The following is a 21,438-nucleotide window of genomic DNA, read 5'->3' on the forward strand; positions in this document are numbered from 1 at the left end:
AAATGGTTGGAGAAAAAAGGAACGACTGAAACGTCATCACTAGTGGACACCAAGCAGCAAGTAAACAACGTTAGTCTTACGTCATTGGCATGCGCCCCATTTTGGACGAAAAGCAAAGACACAAACCATCGCCGCCACCACCTCACAAAGAACCGATTCAGAGCAATGAAATGTATTTTTATGTCTTTCTAATTCTGCTGAGCGTCTCATTAAAAGCTCGACAAGAAGTGAAAGTGAGCTAACTGGAGTGGAACGCTGACTTTTCCTTCACATCACAATCGTTGGACTCGATACACCATCATGACAACTTTAACAAGGCAAGACCTCAATTTTGGACAAGGTATGGCACAAACTGGTCTAAATTCATTAATACTCACATATATATATATATATATATATATATATATATATATATATATATATATATATATATATATATATATATATATATTAGTTGTGAAACCAGTGGTGGTAATGTTGGCAACAGTTCATATATTTTTTGTTAGACACATTGTTTTTGTATCCAGTCCTTCTACTATGAATTGATTAACGTGGACCCCGACTTAAACTTACTCATTCACGGATGTCATTTTACTATTAAAGAAAAGTCAGTAAATGAATGGATATATTTGTAAACGCTCTGAAGTGGGAAAGGGGTAGGATTAAATAAGCTTTGTTTCTTCCCACTCCTTTTCGGACATGATGTAAAGTGAAATTATATGAAATTGTGTGATGTATTAAAGTTAAAGTACCAATGGTTGTCACACACACTAGGTGTGGTGAAATTTGTCCTCTGCATTTGACCCATCTCCTTGTTCACCCCCTGGGAGGTGAGTGGAGCAGTGAGCAGCAGCGGTGGCCGCGCTCGGGAATCATTTTTGGTGATTTAACCCCCTAATTCCAACCCTTGATGCTGAGTGCCAAGCAGGGAGGTAATGGGTCCCATTTTTATAGTCTTTGGTACCGATTCAGGGTGGACACTCTTAACCACAAGGCCACTGAGCAGGTCTATTATGCTGTAAGTGTGTTCATGTTCGAAATAAACTAAAGAAACAAAGAAAGAAACAAGTTGAAAAACTTATTCGGGTGTTACCATTTAGTGGTCAATTGTACGGAATATGTACTGCACTGTGCAATCTACTAATAAAAGTTTCAATCAGTCCCCAATCCCTTAACCCACTGCTTTAAAACTCAAGGCCCGGGGTCCAGATCTGGCCCACCACATTGTTTTATGTGGCCTGTGAAAGCCTGGAAATACTTTGCATCATTAAAGTACTAAACATATTCGCTCATTCAATTTTGACAGAACAATTGCATGTCTTTTAAACTTGAGAATTGTATGACCATGCAAAAACCTTTTATTAACACAGGGTTGCCAAAGTGTATATGTGAATATTTGCATATTTTTGGAATAAAAAACAAAACAATAGTAAGGATGTACAAAAATAGCAAAAATGTGTGATGTCATGAGAAAAAAAAGCTGACAATTAGGTACCAAAAACACAGGGGTGTCCAAACGTTTTTCATTAAGGAAAAGTCATGGTATGTGGGGGCCATTTTGAAATTGTTTTAGTTTGTTAATAATAGTAAAACAGATAAAAACAGACATTATGTATATTTAAAGACAAAAGTTAGGATCAGTTGAGTGACAAAGTGAATTATTTATAGTTATTAATATCCAAATTTCTGCTTTTCTCATTACATTGTCTTTTTTTTTACATTTTACTGTTGTTTTTCTTACCCGTGTATTAATCAATAATAGTGCACTTTGTCAACTATAACACAAAACTGACACAAATTTTAAGTTTTAGCATTTCTTTTTACAAAATCAAACATATATCAAAATGGCCGTCGCATACGTTGACTTTGTAGTATGCAGCCTTTGGTGAAAAAGTTTGGACACCCCTTTATTAAGATGTAATCCAAACACTTTTTGTTAAAATAAAATGCTCCTTCCTCGGACTGATGAAAAATAAAATGCTCCTTCCTCTGACTTGTGATTTCAAAAGCAAGTACCGTGTGTTACCCATAAATATTTATGTTAAAAAAAAGTAATAATCAAATTAGGGCTGCAACTAACAACTAATTTGATAATCGATTAATCTGTCGATTATTACTTCGATTAATTGATTAATAATCGGATAAAAGACAAACTACATTTCTATCCTTTCCAGTATTTTATTTTTTTCTAAAAACGGCATACTGGCACCATACTTATTTTGATGATTGTTTCTCAGCTGTTTGTAAATGTTGCAGTTTATAAATAAAGGTTTATAAAAATAAAAAAAAGGAGCCTCTGCGCATGCCCATAGTATAGATCCAACGAATCGATGACTAAATTAATCGCCAACTATTTTTATAATCGATTTAATCGATTAGTTGTTGCAGCCCTAAATCAAATGCATAGGGAATTGTGTAATGATATCATGAGGAGTTTATACATTAAATATATTCACTGGTAGAGGCGACCCTCAGGGAGTAGTCATAACTGCGTTGTGGTCCTAGTTCTGCTTGAGGTTTTTCCCTAGTGGGTGTTCTTTCTTGTGTCTGTCGCCAAGTTGATGTTCATGAAGGGTTGATTTGATTTTCAATAATCTACTGTATGGAGAGTGTGGTTCTGGAGCCGCTCATTGTTTAAAGTGCCTTGATATTAATCAATTGCGCTATATAAATACAATTAACTTGAGAAAATTGATTAACAGCCCTCCTAAAATACTCACAAGTACACTAATAGTTTAAAAATATGTTTATTATTATGGGTGGTGTTTCAAGCTGTGTGAAACTGACTGTCTCAACACACCATTTAAAACAATAACAACCTGCTTCCTCATTTCCAGTGGTTGCTGACATTTTGTGTGAATTCCTGGAAGTTGCCATTCATCTTATCCTGTACGTCCGTGAAGTTTATCCCTCTGGAATATTCCAGAAAAGAAAGAAGTACAATGTCCCAGTCCAGGTGCTCTACATACTTGAGCCTATTCTAGTTTCTGTTTGTACCTCCTCCAACCAAACCATTGTTTTGTAGATGTCATGCCACCCCGAGTTGAACCAGTACATCCAAGACACACTTCACTGTGTTAAACCACTCATTGAGAAGGTAAGACGTGGTGCTGACAGCTTGAATGATGCAGATACTTCTTTGTTCTGATCTCTTTTTTTCCTGGCAGAACGATGCAGAGAAGGTGATTGTTGTCATCATGGACAAGGAGCATCATCCGGTCGAGAGATTTGTGTTTGAGATATCTCAACCACCACTGCTGTCCATCAGGTTTTCATGTCTTTTACTTTTAACAGTATCAATAGGGCTATTTTCTTACACAAGTAGCTTGCATCCAGTAGCTTGTGTAACAGTAAATTGAGAATTAATGCTTTTTAAGATGTAGTTAATTTGAGTGTTTTATTTTTAGCTCCGACACATTACTGTCTCATGTGGAGCAGCTGCTGAGGGCGTTTATTCTCAAGATCAGTGTGTGTGACGCTGTTTTGCACAATAACCCACCAGGTAAGGTCACTCGTATATAAGAGGACAAATATAAAAATCTATCTCACTCTCTATCTACTGATGCATGCACATGTCTTTCTTTTATGCATCTGTCTGGACATTTCCGTATTTAAAATTACCTTTGTGTTAGAAGCTAAGGCTTAACTGAAAACAGAATAAAGTCAGAGCAAAGTACCCTGCGAGTATGGAAATTTAGATTTTCTTTTAAGCTGTTGTATGTCATTGCAGTGTTAATTTTGACAGCTGCTTTTAATTTAGTTTAGTCATAGTCTTTTGACAAAAATGTATTTTAGTTGCAGCCATATTTTAGTCATCTAAATTGTTTTAGTTTTAGTGTAGTTTTGGTCGACTAAATTCTTCAACATTTTAGTCGACTAAAAAGACAGTACATTTTCTCGACTAAAATATATAAAGTATTGGGGTTAACGCATACTTGAAGTTGTCTTGATACCGCTTTTATGAAGGTTATTACAATTACTGTAGAATGTAAAAAATCAACACTGCATAACTTAGCATCTACAGATGCATTTCAATAAGTCATCTTCTTTTTTTTCTTCTTTTTAAAAAAAAAAAAAGTATTAATCAATCAAACAAAACAATACACAACAATACCATAATAATGCAATCCAATTCCAAAACCAAACCTGACCCAGCAACATTCAGAATAGCAATAAACAACAGAGCAATTGATTGGACACACAAACATGACACAGAACAATCTAAAAGTAGTGAAACAAAAATGAATATTATCAACAACAGTATCAATATTAGTAACAATTTCAACATAGCAGTGATTAAAAATCCCTCATTGACATTATCATTACAGACATTAATTTCAAAAAAAAAAAAAAGCAATAGTGTCACAGTGGCTTACACTTGCATCTCATAAACTTGACAACACATTGTGTCCAATATTTTCCACAAAGATATAATAAGTCATATTTTTGGTTCATTTAATAGTTAAAACAAATTTAAATAATGGATCCCATATTCCAATATATGACTCATTATTATCTAAACTAAATGCATTTTTTTCTACTGATATCATCTCCATAGCTTGTGTGTACCAGTCAGTATGTGTTGGACTATCAACATCTATCCATTTTTTTAATATTACCCTTTTTGTTATTATGCATATTGAAAGAAATGCATTTTTACTCTTTGATGACAAGTTACTAAATTGATGGAGATCCTCAAGAATACAAGTTTGCAGTGTCATTGGGATGTTTATATTAAGGAATGTGATTGCTTCTTTTGTTGTTTTCAACCATAACTCTTTTATTCTCTGACATTCCCACAATAAATGAACAAGAGTTGCCTCGGCTGCCCGACACTTCATACATAACTTGCTATCTACTACACCAATTTTAAACAGCTGAGAAGATGTAAAATACAATCTATTCAAGATCTTAAATTGACTCAGCTTATTTTTAATGCTTCTAAAGTCTGAATATGGTGCATTACGTTATTTTAGAATCAATTCAGATTAAGAGAGTAATTAAAGCTTCAGAATCTTTTTCACTTAATTTCCGAAAGTCCATTCAATAGTGTAGTATGCAACGAAGCAGATCGTCCACCATTTTATTAATAAGCAAACTAGCTGGGTAGAGCTAAGTGCATGGCGGGGTATAACATATTCACTTGCTCTGAGCGGAGTGCAAAATGAAATGATGCTCAGTGCGTACACCTGTATTAAAATAACTATTTATTTAACAGAAAATAATGGAACATTAACATGTATTTGACGCTCATATCTTAACATTAAGAATGTATTGAGTACTGCTATAAAACAGTGTTACATTGTTTACAGTACATACAAAAATGTGTCTACATTAACTGTTGGCAATTTGGAGTGCATAACTTAAAGAAATCATTTTAGCTATTATGTTCAATGCCATTGTAAATGTTTTCTGTTCCTTCATTAAAATGTCATGTGTACATTTTATCATGTAGGTCTACTATTTTTTCAGACAATTATGACCAAAGAAAAATATCACTCATTTATATTTTGTTTAAAAAAAGAACACTTTCAGTGCATGCACTGCAAAAACTGAAATCTAAGTAAGATTAGTAAGTGTATATGCGCACTAATTGACTGAAAGAGCACGCACTTGGCGCGATGATGTCTTGTTATCGATGGAAAAATGCATTTTTAGACCATATGATTTGCCTGAACGGCTAGGAAACTTGTTGCCTTTCCGTTAATCAATCAATCAATCAGTCAATCAATCAATGTTTATTTATATAGCCCTAAATCACAAGTGTCTCAAAGGGCTGTACAAGCCACAACGACATCCTCGGTACAGAGCCCACATACGGGCAAGGAAAACTCACCCCAGTTAAGAACAATAAATTAGTTTTTAGTATAAGTTTGCTGGTTTCAAGAAAAGTAATGCCGAGCGCATATCATTATGTCAAGATAATGGCACTAGCATTTACTTAATTTAAGAATATTTTTCAACATATTGAGCAAAAAGGTCTCTTTTTTTCTACCAAAAAAAGTGCACTTGTAATTAGTGAGAATATACTTATTTTAAGGTATTTTTGGGTTCATTGAGGTTAGCTAATTTTACTTGTTTTGGAAAGTCTTGACAAGCCACATTTTCTTGTTCTATTGGCAGATAATTTTGCTTAGTTCAAATAAAATACCCCTAATTTTTGTATTTTTTTTCTTCTTGTTTTTGAACACTGACTTTTTGCAGTGTGAAAAAATGTGTGCATGTTTATTGTCATATGAAGAAACTAACTTTATTCTATATTGTTTATAACTACACTGAGTGGGCACAATAATTGGCATCTTGGCCACTGTCCCGTGTAAATACATATAAAACTAACTATATGTCTCATAGCTGGCTGTCTTTGTGTATTAGCTTGAAAAATGACAAATCTCTCAACTCTCAAGTTGTGCATTTAATAGTTGAACAGTGTGCCGAGGACATAATTAAAGTGAACTGTACGAATATATTATTGGCGGGTAAGCTCGGCTCATCTTGCGGCATCACGGTCTACTACAAAAGTAGTTTGTTTTTAAATAAGAATTCATTTTCTGACATGTGGTAAAGTAAGCGGTCTTGCTCCTGCTCTAGCTTCTTTAATAGTTACAGTAATTCAGTGCACTATGAGTCATTTCGAAATATTAGCTTCGGCCTACTTATGTTGCATAGATGTCCTGATGGTTAGTCTGCAGATGGTGCTTCAAGTTTGTTGTATTTTTGCCAAAGAAAATCGAGCCACTGGGGTTTACAAGTTGTTTTTTGTCTAGCGCTGCAAAGGTGAAGTGTGTCCATATGTTTTCTCTTGTCTAATTTTTCTGGTGTATAAGACATATTGTATTGATGTCTTGTATTGATTCTTGCTTTTCCAGGTGAAAAATAAAAACAGTGTGCCTTACAAGGCGCTAGTTCTGATTTAATACTGTTCGTGCTTTTCCACGCCGCCCCTCTCCCACATGCAACTGTGTTTGGCTCTTTTGTCCCACCCACTTAAAGACAAAATTAAATATGATTTAATATCTGACAACATTTTCGTCTTGTTTTAATTAGTTGACTAAATTGTCAATTAGGTTTGTTATTGTTATAGTCAAAAGGCCTTTGTTTTCATTTGTTATCGTCCTAATTTCATCACGGGAAAATACGTTGTTGATAATAACGAAGACGAACATTTTTTGTAGACAAAATTACCACTGTGTCATTGGCATGTTTTTTTGTTTTTGTTTACAAATAGGCCATAGGCCAATAAATTGAGAGCTGTGTGCCGCAAACAGCTCCCAGGCCGGACGTTTAAGATCCCTGCTATAAGGAATGTTTGAATAACTCTGTGATTATAAGCATTTAATACATGTGAAATGATCATGATATGTTTGATGCAATTCAACTTAGCAAGAATGATAACCATGCCAGAATTGTAGAGTGGAGCTGGGCTATAAACCCACAATGATGTAATAACTTTTCTTGATAGAAATACGAGACAATTTTAATTGAGGGACAAACTGACATCTGTACTTTGCTTGGCGAGTTGACTGTGACGAGACTTGTTGGAAAGAGGACAACTTTGTCTAGCAACATATAACTTCTAGCATCACGGCGGTTTCAGGACATGGAAAACACTCGCAGCAGCAACACTTCTTGCCAGCTACTCACACACACTCGCTCTGTCCAAATGTAGGGTTTACAGCCTTAGCATTGCACATTAGTGGGCTGCTGACACCCCAAGACTCCTTAAGTGTGTCCTCCTTTTCCATTTAATTGAAATGTGCATTCAAACCCTTCTACTGTCTTCTAAATATCGATAAACCACGTCTGCTTTTGAGCATTTTTGTCTTTTCTTTCTTATAAATGTCGGTACAATGTCAGATGCTTGTGTTAAACAATGCAAAAGCATCCAATCATGAGGGTCAGTAGAGAGAGCAACATACATTGACATATAAGCTGCTATAAGCAGCTGTTATTATGCACCTCTGAATTGTTGCGAGTGTGCGCAGTTGTGCCTAATGCTTTGACCGAGTGAATCTAAATATAGTTTATGAAGTTCATTTTAGAATGTGTCTGGAAAACAAATAGCGGTGACAACTTCAAGATATATACCATATTTAAACATTGTACATTTGTAAAAGAAAAATTCCAGTACTTTTGGAGAGGTTGCGTGGTAGTTTCATTTGAACTCTGCGACCTCAAGGAACAAACATTTTTGCCAATAGACAAAAAACGGATTATAAATGTGACTGTGGAGCAAAATTTAAGCAACCTTTTATCACCATAGATCCCCTTTGAATATATGCACCCACTTTCTTTATCTGAAACGGTTGTATATTGTGTCATGTTCTTGAGTACATCTGTCAAGTTCAACACATAATCAAAAATAACCTTCTGACGTCTTCATATCTCTCTTGTTAGCAATGTAACATTCAAACATGATAATGATAGTGATTTTTTTTATGCCATTATGCATATTAATCTTAACTGATATTGAAAAACATATTGTGATAATTTTACCCCTAGCTCTATCGTAAAGGAGGTCATAGGTCAAAAAAACTGAATTCCTTGGCCATAATTGTCAACCTTATTTTTACAAGTTTATTTGGCTGTTTCAGAAGTAAAACATTACTATCCCATATCTTTCTTGCATCGTAAACATAAAGGTTGTAATGTTTTTTCCTCCTTGTCACAGATTGTTCATTCACGGTATTAGTTCAGACGAGAAATGCCGCTACACGCAACATGGAGAAGGTTCAAGTCATCAAGGTGAGCTTTAAAGAACGCATGTTTACTGTAACTGTCGAAAACAATTTTGAAGCCGTATGCTGGGATTTCCACAGGACTGCAAGCTGATTGTGGTGGTAGGTTAAAAAGGGCCACTGTTAGTCACACACACACTAGGTGTGGTGAAATTACTCCCTGCATTTGACCCATCCCCTTGTTCCACCCCCTGGGTTGTGGGGGAGGGTGGGTCGTCATCATCACATAAATGGTTATGACATATTTATTGTAATGAACGTGGGAAAGACGAAAAACGAAAAATATATGTTTAGAATTTAGGGGTGATGAGGTGGCGACTTGTCCAGGGTGTACCCCGCCTTCCGCCCGAGTGCAGCTGGGATAGGCTCCAGCACCCTGCGACCCAGAGAGGGGCAAGCGGTAGAAAATGGATGGATGGATAACGTGATGCGATTAATCACAAAAAGGAAATTGCATTAATCATGTATAAATGCAGATTATTCAGGCAATTTACATGGTTAGGACTTGATGATCAGCTTGGAATAATCACAAATAAGGAAGCAACACCACGCAAAAGTTTGGAACACAACAATATTTCCTCTACAAATGTCCCTCAAAGTCACGCACGCTAGTAAGAGTTAGTGTCATTTTGAATTGAACGTGCTTTACTCATGATTCATGACCATTGGTACCGCGCTTCATCAACCGACTTCTCAGCGATCCAGTAATTCACAGGCCAATATCAATTCACAAAAAAAAGTGCAAAATGTATTTAATATAATAATCAATAAAGTTTCTCCAAAGCAAGATAGCATAAGCTGACAGGTCTCCATAGTCACCGTTTGACGCCACTCTTTTGCGCTGTGATTGCGTGGCATCAGAACACACTTTGCTTAATTGCACACCCACTTAACATGCGAATTGAATGTATTCATTTATATGATGTGATTGATATGATATAAAATGTAAAAGGTATGTGCTGTGCACATGAATGCTATACATAAATTGTATTTGTAGCTGAGTGTAATTGTAATCAATAGAAACACATTGATGGATCTGTGTGGTCTTAACATGATGTTGACATAACTGCATTTCACCTTGCACTGCAAACATAGTTGACTTGTGTAAGATAGTTCCCTGCTGTGAGATGGTACATGATGTTGGTGGTGTACAACCTCTTGTACTAATACAAATGGGAATAAAACATGCATTTTTTTCACATCTTTATATACACCAATTACATACAGTACCAATGAATACTGAAATTGAAAAAGGTACATTAATATTGGTATCGGTATTGATACAATCCTAATGCTATACATCCCATTGGGGCAGTATAGCTCGGTTGGTAGAGTGGCAGTGCTAGCATTCTGAGGGTTGCAGGTTCGATCCTGCTTCCGCCATCCTAGTAACTGCCGTTGTGTCCTTGGGCAAGACACTTTACCCACCTGCTCCCAGTGCCACCCACACTGGTTTGAATGTAACTTAGATATTGGGTTTCACTATGTAAAAAGCGCTTTGAGTCACTAGAGAAAAGCGCTATATAAATATAATTCACTTCTAGGGTTGGGTATCGAGTATCAAGTATCGATTGGAACCGGGACTAACTTTCCGATTCTCCCGGAATCGTTCAAAATTTTAAATTTCGATTCCTATTTTCGATACCCAGTCCGCCGACCGGAAAAAAATATGTCCGCCGAACCGGAAGAAGAAGCCGCTGAACACCAACGAAGAAGCGCCCACCGCCGGAAGTGTTAGCATAGCCGAGCGAGTCAGTCAAGCTCAAGCATGGATAGCGGGCGTTGGCGGTCGAAAGTGTGGCTTTACTTTACAAAAAAAAATGAAATAACCGCAAAATAACAGAGCTCCATGTCCATCAAGAAACGAGTGGAGAGAGAGCTGCAGATGTACCAGGACGTTCCACCGATACTTATGTCTGATGACCCTGCTGCATGGTGGTGGTCCGGTGGAACCAACAAAAGACTTATTCTTTGCTGTCAGATCGCGATTTTCTCCTATTTATGCGTTCAAGCTTCTTCCACACCCAGCGAACGTGTATTTTCCACAGCAGGAGACACTATCTGTCCAGAACGCTCACGCATCCTGCCTGAGAAGGCGGATATGGTCATTTTCCTAAACAAGAACTGTCTCTGATTTTATACTGTACCTGCTGCTAATCTGGACTGGGTTTTGCAAGTTGTTTCTTATTGTTTATTTGCTTTTCTGCACCAGGTTAGCCCATCAGTGGGAGGACGGTAACATTTTTAAGTACCTGCAGCATCATACACTTGTGTGTAAATGTGTTTTCATGAGGTTTCCTGCAGCATCATACACTTATGTGTAAATGTGTTTTCATGAGGTTTCCTGCAGCATCATACACTTATGTGTAAATGTGTTTTCATGAGGTTTCCTGCAGCATCATACACTTATGTGTAAATGTGTTTTCATGAGGTTTTCAAAAATAAAGCTCTCTTGAGGAAAGTGTACCCCTGGGAAAATGTATTCATAATTTATAATATTTATATTCAAGTTCATAGATTTGATATTTATATTCTAGTTGAAAACAGCCCTGTGAGGAATTTATAGTAAAGTTCATAAAAAGTTAATATAATTAAAATTGATGGAGAATGTCAGACTATTTCATTCAGAAAGACTGTAGGTTAGCTAGCTCATTTAAAATATCCTAAACTTTTTTTGACCCTGCCTCTTAAAAGAATCGGAATCGAGAATCGTCAGGAATCGGAATCGAAACAAAGAATCGGAATCGTTCGAATTCAAACGATACCCAACCCTATTCACTTCACTTCACTTCACCCTAACAATAATACCAGAAAAAGCTGCTGGATTTGTCTTTTTTAAAAAAAAAGAAAAGTATTCCGTGTTGTTAAATACTCTCTAAATCTAACGTCAAAGTTGCTAAATTGACAACATTGACTCTTTCTGCTACGCCTTTATTTTCGCTGGCAGACTAGGGAGTGTGATTTACTAAGATTCCAAATAACAAGCGTGTGCAAAAAATAAAATAACTTGTACGTGTGATCTCCTGCATGTACAATTGAAAAGTGGCGGAGACCGCCCTATTTAAATTAGGATTTTGCGTGCATACGTGGGTGATTTTACCACGGAGACAATCATTTTCTGAACATTCAATGTTTTAATGCTCCTCCCTGTGTGTGATGTGTTAAACCAGCAGCACACTTCTATAATCTGTAACACCTTTTCAGAATTGCAATCTAGACAACAGATACATATGCACACTGATATTTGATTCTGCAATGATGAAAAAAAAAAGGATGAACTAATAAAAGACACATTTTCATGTTGGGGATATATTATAGTAAAATAATTTTATAAATTAAAAACAACATTTAAAAAAAACACGAACAGACACCAAAATGCATCAGTTTATCATCCATCCATTTACTATTTTACTTAGTTTTAATTTAATTTCCCTCGGGATCAATAAAGTGTCTGTCTGTTCGTGTGTCTAATCAGCCTCATAAGTCATCCAGCAGCACTAAAATTATAAAAAGAAATTGCTGAATAGACAATACGTCTATAATATAAATATTTGTAACTACTGTCAGTCCAAAAGATTGACAGACATGTAGGACGGAGGATTCTCATCTGTCCATCGTCTGTGCACATCTCCTGCAGCTGTGTGTGGAACTGTCAGTTTGCGCGTCTTTCTGACACGTGCTAAATAAAACGCAAAACGGTGATGAGTTTTGTTAAATCACATTGTGCGTGCTAAATAATTATTTTTGTCTTTTCTCCTCCCAGCATTGTGGACTTTTGATGATCAGCAAATATTTTGCATATTAATGAGTACAGAGACATAAAATGGATTACACGCCTTATTCTGCTCAATTAAGAGACGCAATTCACTTTGCACACGTTTAGTAGATCAGCTTTGCATGTGCAATCAGGTTTGCACATGTTTTAGTACATGCAAACATTTTGTAAATCAAGGCCTGGGTGGTATTAGGTGTGTTTAAAGCGTATTAACCATACATAGTGCCATCTACTGTGCAGAGTTGCAAGAACAAGCTACATTCACAAACAGTACCATTTGAAATTGATTTTTTTTATGAAAAAATGCAAATTTAAGCACCTAATCCAGGGGTGTCAAACTAATTTTAGCTCAGGGGCCGGATTTCTCCACTTCGCGCACCTGCTCAGGCTCCTTTCCCCCCAGCGAGGTGACGTTCCATGTCCCAACTCCCAAGAGTTGCTCTTTGTCTGGTCCCTCACCTTGGACCTGTTTGTCCTGGGAGATCCTACCAGGGGGCGTAGAAGCTCCCAGACAACTTAGCTCCTCGGATCATTGGGACACTCAAACTCTTCTACCACAATAAGGTGGCAGCTAAGGAGGAGCTCAGGGACCACATGGAGGAAAATCTATTCCCAAGTAGGCCAGACTGGTAAAATCATGGCATAATAACTTAAAAATAAAAACAACTTCAGATAATTTTATTTGTTTAAAAATAGACCAAGTACATTCTGAAAATGTTGCGGTTAATAGTATTATATCTTCATTTGTCGTTATTTATACTTTCTGAATGAATGATGTGATAATGTTCATCAGTCAAATAGGTGGAATTGAGTGTGGCAGAGTTTTAAAATGCTCCCATTGGTACTAATTTTTAATCCATCAGAAGATGAAATAAATAATAATATAAAAATCAAATTACGAGATTTTATTAATGTACTTTACTCAATTTAATCAACTGATGTACTTACATCATGTGGTTTATTATGTGCATACGTAGCATCATCTACAACAAAACGTGTGAATTTGGGCCCATTTCATTAATCACACATGAAGTTAGAAGGTGATACATATTATTTCAGCATATTTATGTGCACCCAGAAAATGTGTCCCCATGAAGTCACAATTAGAACACGAAATGTAGATAATCAAAATAAGTTTTTGGGGGGTAGAAATGTCACAGGTTACATTACCAGCAACATATTTGACAATCAAGGCATGAACGTAACAATCCACATTTGTATCATTACTACTACTACTACTGGCATCCGTAAGTCTCGGAAGACAATGGATTGGCGCCCCTTGGATATGATTTAGTTGGTCATGCAGCGTCTGCTGTGGCTGTACAGACCCACACGGGAGTGACAGTCTTTGTTGCACTTGGTGCATTTATAAGTCGAGTCAGCGACAGGATGTAGTTGCTTGCTCTTTCTCTGAGCTCGCTTCTCATCTGCAAGCTGGCGGAGTTTTGCCTCGCCAGCTTTCAGTCCAGTGTTCATGGTGTGTCTCTAGCTGGATCTGTCCTGAGCAAGCTCTTCCCAGGTGTTCAGGTCCATGTCGAGCGCTTTCAGGTCACGCTTGCAGACATCCTTGAAGCGGAGATGTGGCCGTCCCGTTGTCCTCTTGCCGGAGGCAAGCTCTGCGTAGAGGATGTCTTTGGGGATCCGGCCATCGTCCATTCGACGCACATGGCCCAGGCATCGAAGGCGACGCTGACGGAGCAGAGTGACCATGCTGGGAATCTTGGCTTGCATCAGCACCTCGTTGTTTGTCACACGATCGCTCCATATAATCCAGAGTATGCGACGGAGGCAGCGCATGTGAAAGGCACTTAGCCTCTTCTCCTGCGAGGAGTACAGAGTCCAGGATTCGCTGGCGTACAAGAGAGTACTTAGCACGCAGGCACGATACACAGCGATCTTGGTGTTGATTGTCAGCATGCTGTTGTTCCACACTCTTTGCGACAACCTGGCCAAGGTTGTGGAAGCCTTGCCGATCCTCTTGTTGATCTCTGCTTCTAGTGAGAGGTTGTCAGTGATGGTGGAACTAAGGTATGTGAACTGGCTAACGACCTCAAGTTCATAGTCGTTGATGGTGATACAGGGTGGTTCAGCATCTTGGGTTATCACATTTGTCTTCTTTACCATTACCATCACTAATAAGCAACTGTCTATGTGATGTCAAGGCTTGGTTAGCCCAGAATTTTTTAATAATGAATGAGGGAAAAAAGGAAATTTCAGTTTTTGGTCCGGCCCTCACTGACTTGGGACCATTGCAAAATGATGTGCGTCCCAAAGTCACCAGCCTTGGCGTCACTATAGACAGCGATTTTAAATTTGACAAACAAGTCAATGGCGTTTTAAAATCGTGTTTTTATCATCTTCGTCTTTTAGCAAAGGTAAAACCATTTTTATCTTTTAACCTTTTTGAACAAGTCGTGCATGCTTTTATTTCAAGTCGCCTGGACTATTGCAATGCACTTTATGCTGGCATTAGCCAAAAAGCTCTCTCCCGGTTGCAGTTAGTCCAGAACGCGGCAGCACGACTTTTAACAGGGGCCAGGAAACGCCAGCATATAACCCCAATTCTTCGGAGTTTGCACTGGCTCCCTGTTCATTTTAGAATTGATTTTAAATCCTTGCTGTTTGTTTTTAAAGCTTTACATGGACTGGCACCTCAGTATATCTCGGACCTCATCCAAATTTACACTCCTGCGCGCGCTCTGAGGTCCGAGAGCCAGCTCCAGCTCGTGGTGCCCAGGACGAGACTTTAAACCAGGGGAGACAGGGCCTTCTCTGTGGTCGGCCCTAAACTCTGGAACACTCTGCCCCTCCATGTTCAAACTGCTTCCACAGTGGAGTGTTTTAAGTCTCGTCTTAAGACCCACTTTTATTATTTGGCTTTTAACACTATGTGAGTTGTGTGGTCTTCTGTCCTCTGTTGTCCTGTGTGGTTAGGGTTAGGGTTATAAATTTTGATGTCTATTTTACTGTTTTAATTGGTTTTACCCTTTAAAATCGTTTTTAATCATATTTATTTTTTATATTGTCTCTGTATTGGTTTTCTATTCATTTATTCTTTGTTTTTATTCAGTCATTGGTGTAGCATAATATTGTTTTTAATATTGTTTTTAACATGGCTGTGCAGCACTTTGGAAACGTTCTTGTTGTGTAAATGTGCTATATAAATAAAGTGGATTGGATTGGATTGTATTGTCCAAACATGCAATTGTTGCCTCTATTCTCCCATCTTCACTCTACACAAAGCTCCGCTCCCTCTGAAGAATTGATATTGCGACATCATTTAGAACAGCAGTTTCTTTCATTCAAAAAATTCAGCTCATTTTTATACTTGGCAAGATCATTTCGCGGGCCGGATAAGACCTTTTCGCTGGCGGGCCATGCGTTTGACACCGCTGGCCTAATCTGTCAGGCGGTCCGCCACAAATAAATGAATGTAAAGGAAAGAATGATTTGGATATGTATGCTGTGTCACATTTTAAAATAGTTTTTAATTTATTTATTTATTTGTTTTAGGATTTCCCATGGATAGTCGCTGATGAGCAGGAAGTCCACATGCAAGAGCCAAGACTTATCCCATTAAAGACGATGACCTCCGACATAGTCAAGGTGTTGGAAGAGAACATATCCTTAATGAACAGCTTAACTTCACTTACATTAGATCAGGGGTGTCCAAACTTTTTCCACTGAGGGCTGCGCACTGAAAAATCAAAGCAAGCGGGGGCCATTTTGATATTTTTTTATTTTAAAAACCAACACAATATATGTATAAAAAATATACATTAAGGCCTCCACTCAGGCTTGATCCCGGGGACCCCAAAGGGTTTTGGTCCAAAAAATATTTAAAATGTGTCATTATTCAGTATTATTATCTCTAGATCAACATTAGGTCTATCGTCAATATAACGTTTAAAAGATTTAAGTCGTATGCTCTTTTTGTCAAAGAAAACCCTGTTTTTTTTATGGAAAAAACACACATTATGCAATATTTTCACCCAATAAAATTTTTAAGAGGAATATTTCAGATTATATAATAATTGGAGCCTTAAAAAGGTCAATAACTCATAACACCATTGATTTTGATTCATTATTATTTTTTGAGCAATGACACTTAAAAACAAATCACACAAAAATTATTGGGGAACCAAAAGGGTCCTACTCATTAAAGTGTTAAAAAATAAATTATAAATTTTTTTTACTGTTTACTTTTAACACAATAATCTCGAGATCAACTTCAGATCCATCCGTCAATTATACATTGTATTGTTGTTTAAGTTTTTTGTTTGTTCATTTTAGGCCCTTCTTTAAAAAAAAAAAAGCTCAATTTTTTATATGGCAAACACAAAATATGCAACATTTTCCCAAAAAAAAATCTCAAAGTGCAATATTTAATGTGACGTAATTGGAGCCTTGGATAGGTCAATAATTCATAATAACATTGATTTTATGACGCTTCCGTCAGTCTACCCCAGGGCAGCTGTGGCTACGAAAGTAGCTTACCACCACCAGGTGTGAATGAATGATGGGTTTTTAACATGTAAAGCGACTTTGGGTACTTAGAAAAGCGCTATATAAATCCCAGGTATTATTATTATTATTATTATTATTTTGATTCATTATTATTTTTTAAAGAAAGAAACAGCCTGCATGGCAGCTTTGTGTTATTAGAGTAAACATTGCAACATTTTCTTGTTACATTTCACCTGTTTGGTCTTTCATACCACTTTTTATGTTTTGAATTTTTTTAATCGTATTTTAAAATGGGCCGTGGGGCCATTAAAAATTACCTGCGGGCCGCAAATGGCCCCCGGGCCACACTTTGGACATCCCTGCATTAGATGCTTGGATATTTAGGGCTTGTCCACACACACACACATAAGAATTAAAAACACATATTATTCTTTGTTTTTTGGCATTTCATGCATTTTAAGACTCTATTGAAAATAAAAAAAGAATATTGGAACAAAAATACAATAGGCAAAAAATTTAGATAATTGTTTAGAAGTTTCCATTGACTGCTAATTTCTTGAGCGGACATAGTTAGCCTTATTACGTTGTTGGATGTCCGTGACATCCCTTAAAAGAGTTAAAGCCGAAACAAGCGCTAGAAAATGGATGGATGGATGGAATATTAGAACATTGCTGTTACTGCATAATAGTTAAATTAATATTTTTTATGTAATTTGAATGAAATGAATGTACTAAAGAGATCAATTTAATTTGTATTTTAAAAATGATGTTGGCAGAACAGAAATACAAACATTTTCAGTATGTAATGGAAAAAATAAGAAAAAATGATGATGATATTCTTTGACATGGGATGGGTCTTCACTGTCTTGTCAGAGAACTTCATCAATTGTACAAAAGTCCATATTTGAAGTATTTTCTTTCATTCTCTTCCACATACTTCAGTCCAGTCCAGTATTTGTAGTCTCTTAGCACTATCCATCTCTTTCCTAAAACTATGTGTTTTGTTTTGAACAGATGCAACTCTATGTGGAGGAGCGAGCCCAGAAGACGCATCATTGATGAGTGAAACACGAGGCAAAGTGATGAATTAGAGATGGAAGGAAAGTTCCATGCGGAAGGTATTTGGGGAAACTCAAAGGTATCTGGATACTTTTAATGATTAATTAGTTACATTACAAATGCTGCTGAATGTTTCTTCTGTATGTTGTTGTGTGTGTACATACTGTGTATACTGTACATCTTGCAAACATGATCATTTTTATGATTGAAATGTACTTACCATTAAAATGAATTCACTGTGCTACAAAAATAGACGTTTTAATGATGTGTCCTTCGAGCCTGTTTATGAGCACCACATGTGAAAAAATCTGTAATTTTTCCTGACTTATTTATTCCACTTTTTAGAGAAGGGGCGCTCAAACAGTCGCTTTTAAAGTTCTGGGTTTTCATGACGACATGAAGGCAAAACATGCTACCCTCTTCTGACCCGCTCTCTAGCTCGATGGGCCCACCACCACGTCACAGAAGACAGCTTTGTAATTAAAGGTAAAGGAGGCTTCACTACATATCTTAAAATAAAGCCTGGAGCTCTGCCAACTATCCCATCAGTCAGCTAAAGATGTAGAAGCTGTAAGTTTGATCATTTTGTTTTTCTTTGGTGAATAGGCTCGCCGAGCATGATCTGGTAAAAAGTGACTGTAATGTTAGCATTGTAGCTCGCATAGCCTTGCTAGTGTTGCTAACATCTGTGTTTAACTGTCCCACATTGTTGTATGTGATATAGCTTATTTATTATGCTGGACAAGTGCAGAGTTACAATCTATAAAGTACACACTAGCACTTCTTGCAGACACACAATCTGATAGAGATAGATGGATAGATGGTACTTTATTGATTCCTTCAGGAGAGTTTACCATGAATTGATTAACGTGCACCCCGACTTAAACAAGTTGAAACACTTATTGGGGTGTTACCATTTAGTGGTCAATTGTACAGAATATGTACTGTACTGTGCAATCTACTAATACAAGAATCAATCAATTCCCTCAGGAAAATTAAAAACGACAAACAGGCACAAAACAGCGTCTTCCCAGTGGGGCTTATAAAAGCACTTTTAAACTGTAAATATTCCAGCATCACGGCTCCATTTTTGCCAACACACTTTAAACAATGGATGGGGAATCTTACAACAACTCTCGATTTCATTCCGATTCTTGGGTGACAATTTGATTCAGAATCTATTCTCGATTCAACACGATTCTTTCAATATATTATTTGGTATAAAGATTATAATACTACTTTTTTGAAACCGGTTGCTAAAGGTGTAACTATGTAAACATTTCATATCACAGGTATCGTGACCAAAATGATCACAGTTATTATTATCATCACGGTATTGTTGAATGTGCTCAAAAACTACTTATACACACACTGAAATATTTTGACCATGTTATATATATTTTTTAAATAACTCGAATAAATAGACAAACTTTTAGAAAACCCACTATTTTGCATATTTTGTGTTCCTTATGCTTAACTGATAGTGCTTTAGTCTTAATAATAATAATAATGCATTTTATTTATAACGCACTTTACATTTGCGTACAAATCTCAAAGTGCTACAGCAGGGTTAAAAACAGACACAAAACAATATAATAAAAGCTTTACAAAGCAAGTATAGTATTAGTATTTTATCTGTTTCATGGTTAAGCTTTTATTTTTTTAAATATTGGTTTGTACTAGAGTACTTTAAGATGTATTCAAATGAAAAGTGCATAAAAAATAAATATTTGATATTTTTTGTTGGGTGTTGTGATGTCCTACTCTGTTCAGCGATCCTTGAACACACTTAGAAAACACCTCCATCTCATACCTCGGAGTATAGAAAGAGCACTCTGTTCAAAGAGAGCACATGTCGTAGGCTCAATTATCTTAGTTTTTCAGACAGTAATTAGATTGGGCTATGTTGTTTCTTAATGTGGAAAGATGTCAATATCTCTTGTTTTCATGTTGGCATTGAAGCTAGCAAGCTGGCGCCAGTCAGTCTGTGAGTTAATCAAAGTAGTTATCAATCACAGTTTTTTGATAATTGTTTATTTAAAACGGTAGGTAATACTAACCGTCGGGAGTTTTTTTTAGCTGTTGTCAATACCGTTTATCGTTATGTCCCCAATGCGCAACTATGCGCGAAAATGACCTTAAAACTTTTTTTAAATTATTATTTTAAAAAGTATTGAAATTAATGAATCGATTTAGAATCAGATTAAAAAACGGTCGCAAGTTGGATTTGAATGGATTTTTTGAGCACCTCTGTTGTTGGACTTTGTTCGAATTTCAATACTACTATTAGAATTGAACCATTTTAGACATGAAAGGTTGCCAAAATGGTTATTAATCCAAATAGGTAACCGGGCCAAAACGTATAATACAAGCGACCATATCTTTATTTGAAACATTAAGACACATTACAGTCTTTTTCGGTGGAAAACATGTCTCATCATAAATAGTAGGGCTGTGAATCTTTGGGTGTCCCACGATTAAATTCAATATCGATTCTTGGGGTCACGTTTTGATTCAAAATAAAAAAAAAATTCAATTCAACACGATTCTCGATTTAAAAAGGATTTTTTTCCCGATTCAAAACGATTCTCTATTCATTCAATACATAGGATTTCAGCAGGATCTACCCCAGTCTGCTGACATGCAAGCAGATTAGTAGATTTTTGTAAAAAGCTTTTATAATTGTAAAGGACAATGTTTTATCAACTGATTGCAGAGAGGAGAAGGGGTTACCTTATGTCAAAAAAAGATTTACGACCTTAAGGTCAAAAGGTCACAGGGGGGTGGGGTGAAGGGGAGGTCAGAAGGAGGCGGGGCTGAGGGGGAGACACCTTATGTCAAAATGTGATTGATGGCCCTGTAAGAGGAGGGGTGGGGTGAAGGGGAGGTCAGAAGGAGGCGGGGCTGAGGGGGAGACACCTTATGTCAAAATGTGATTGATGGCCCTGTAAGAGGAGGGGTGGGGTGAAGGGGAGGTCAGAAGGAGGCGGGGCTGAGGGGGAGACACCTTATGTCAAAATGTGATTGATGGCCCTGTAAGAGGAGGGGTGGGGTGAAGGGGAGGTCAGAGGAAGGTGGGGTTAAGGGGGGAGACACTTTATGTCAAAATGCGATTTACGACTTTTTGAGTATTAACACATGTACGTACACACACACACATACACTGGTATATGTGAATGGTAAGTCTTTGTTAGTACGAGCATTAAGAGAAAATGGAAAAGATGGAGAAAGCTGTTGTTTCAGTAGGCATGATTAGCGAAACGCCAGTTTCAATTTATAAAAATGATAAAACTTACTACGACGCTCCTCGGAAAAGTAGGATTTTTTTGAATCGTACTCAAATTCCTCCAACCGAGTCTTTGCGTGAGAAGTGGTGCTTGGAGGGTTATGGAATGATTGGAT

General features: G+C 37.0%; 1 protein-coding gene across 1 annotated transcript; it reads left to right on the plus strand.

The window, feature by feature from the left end:
• The first annotated feature begins 57 nt into the window (after nucleotides 1–57).
• On the plus strand, nucleotides 58–18,286 carry mad2l2 (mitotic arrest deficient 2 like 2). Its single transcript, XM_062052241.1, has 8 exons — nucleotides 58–340; nucleotides 2,838–2,956; nucleotides 3,026–3,097; nucleotides 3,168–3,268; nucleotides 3,408–3,502; nucleotides 8,669–8,742; nucleotides 16,024–16,116; nucleotides 17,992–18,286. The coding sequence occupies exons 1-8, from the start codon at nucleotides 301–303 to the stop codon at nucleotides 18,034–18,036; spliced, it is 639 nt and encodes a 212-aa protein (XP_061908225.1). The 5' UTR covers nucleotides 58–300; the 3' UTR covers nucleotides 18,037–18,286.
• Nucleotides 18,287–21,438: the final 3,152 nt, after the last annotated feature.

Source organism: Entelurus aequoreus, linkage group LG07 (assembly GCF_033978785.1).
Source record: "Entelurus aequoreus isolate RoL-2023_Sb linkage group LG07, RoL_Eaeq_v1.1, whole genome shotgun sequence".
Taxonomy (NCBI): Eukaryota; Metazoa; Chordata; class Actinopteri; order Syngnathiformes; family Syngnathidae; genus Entelurus; species Entelurus aequoreus.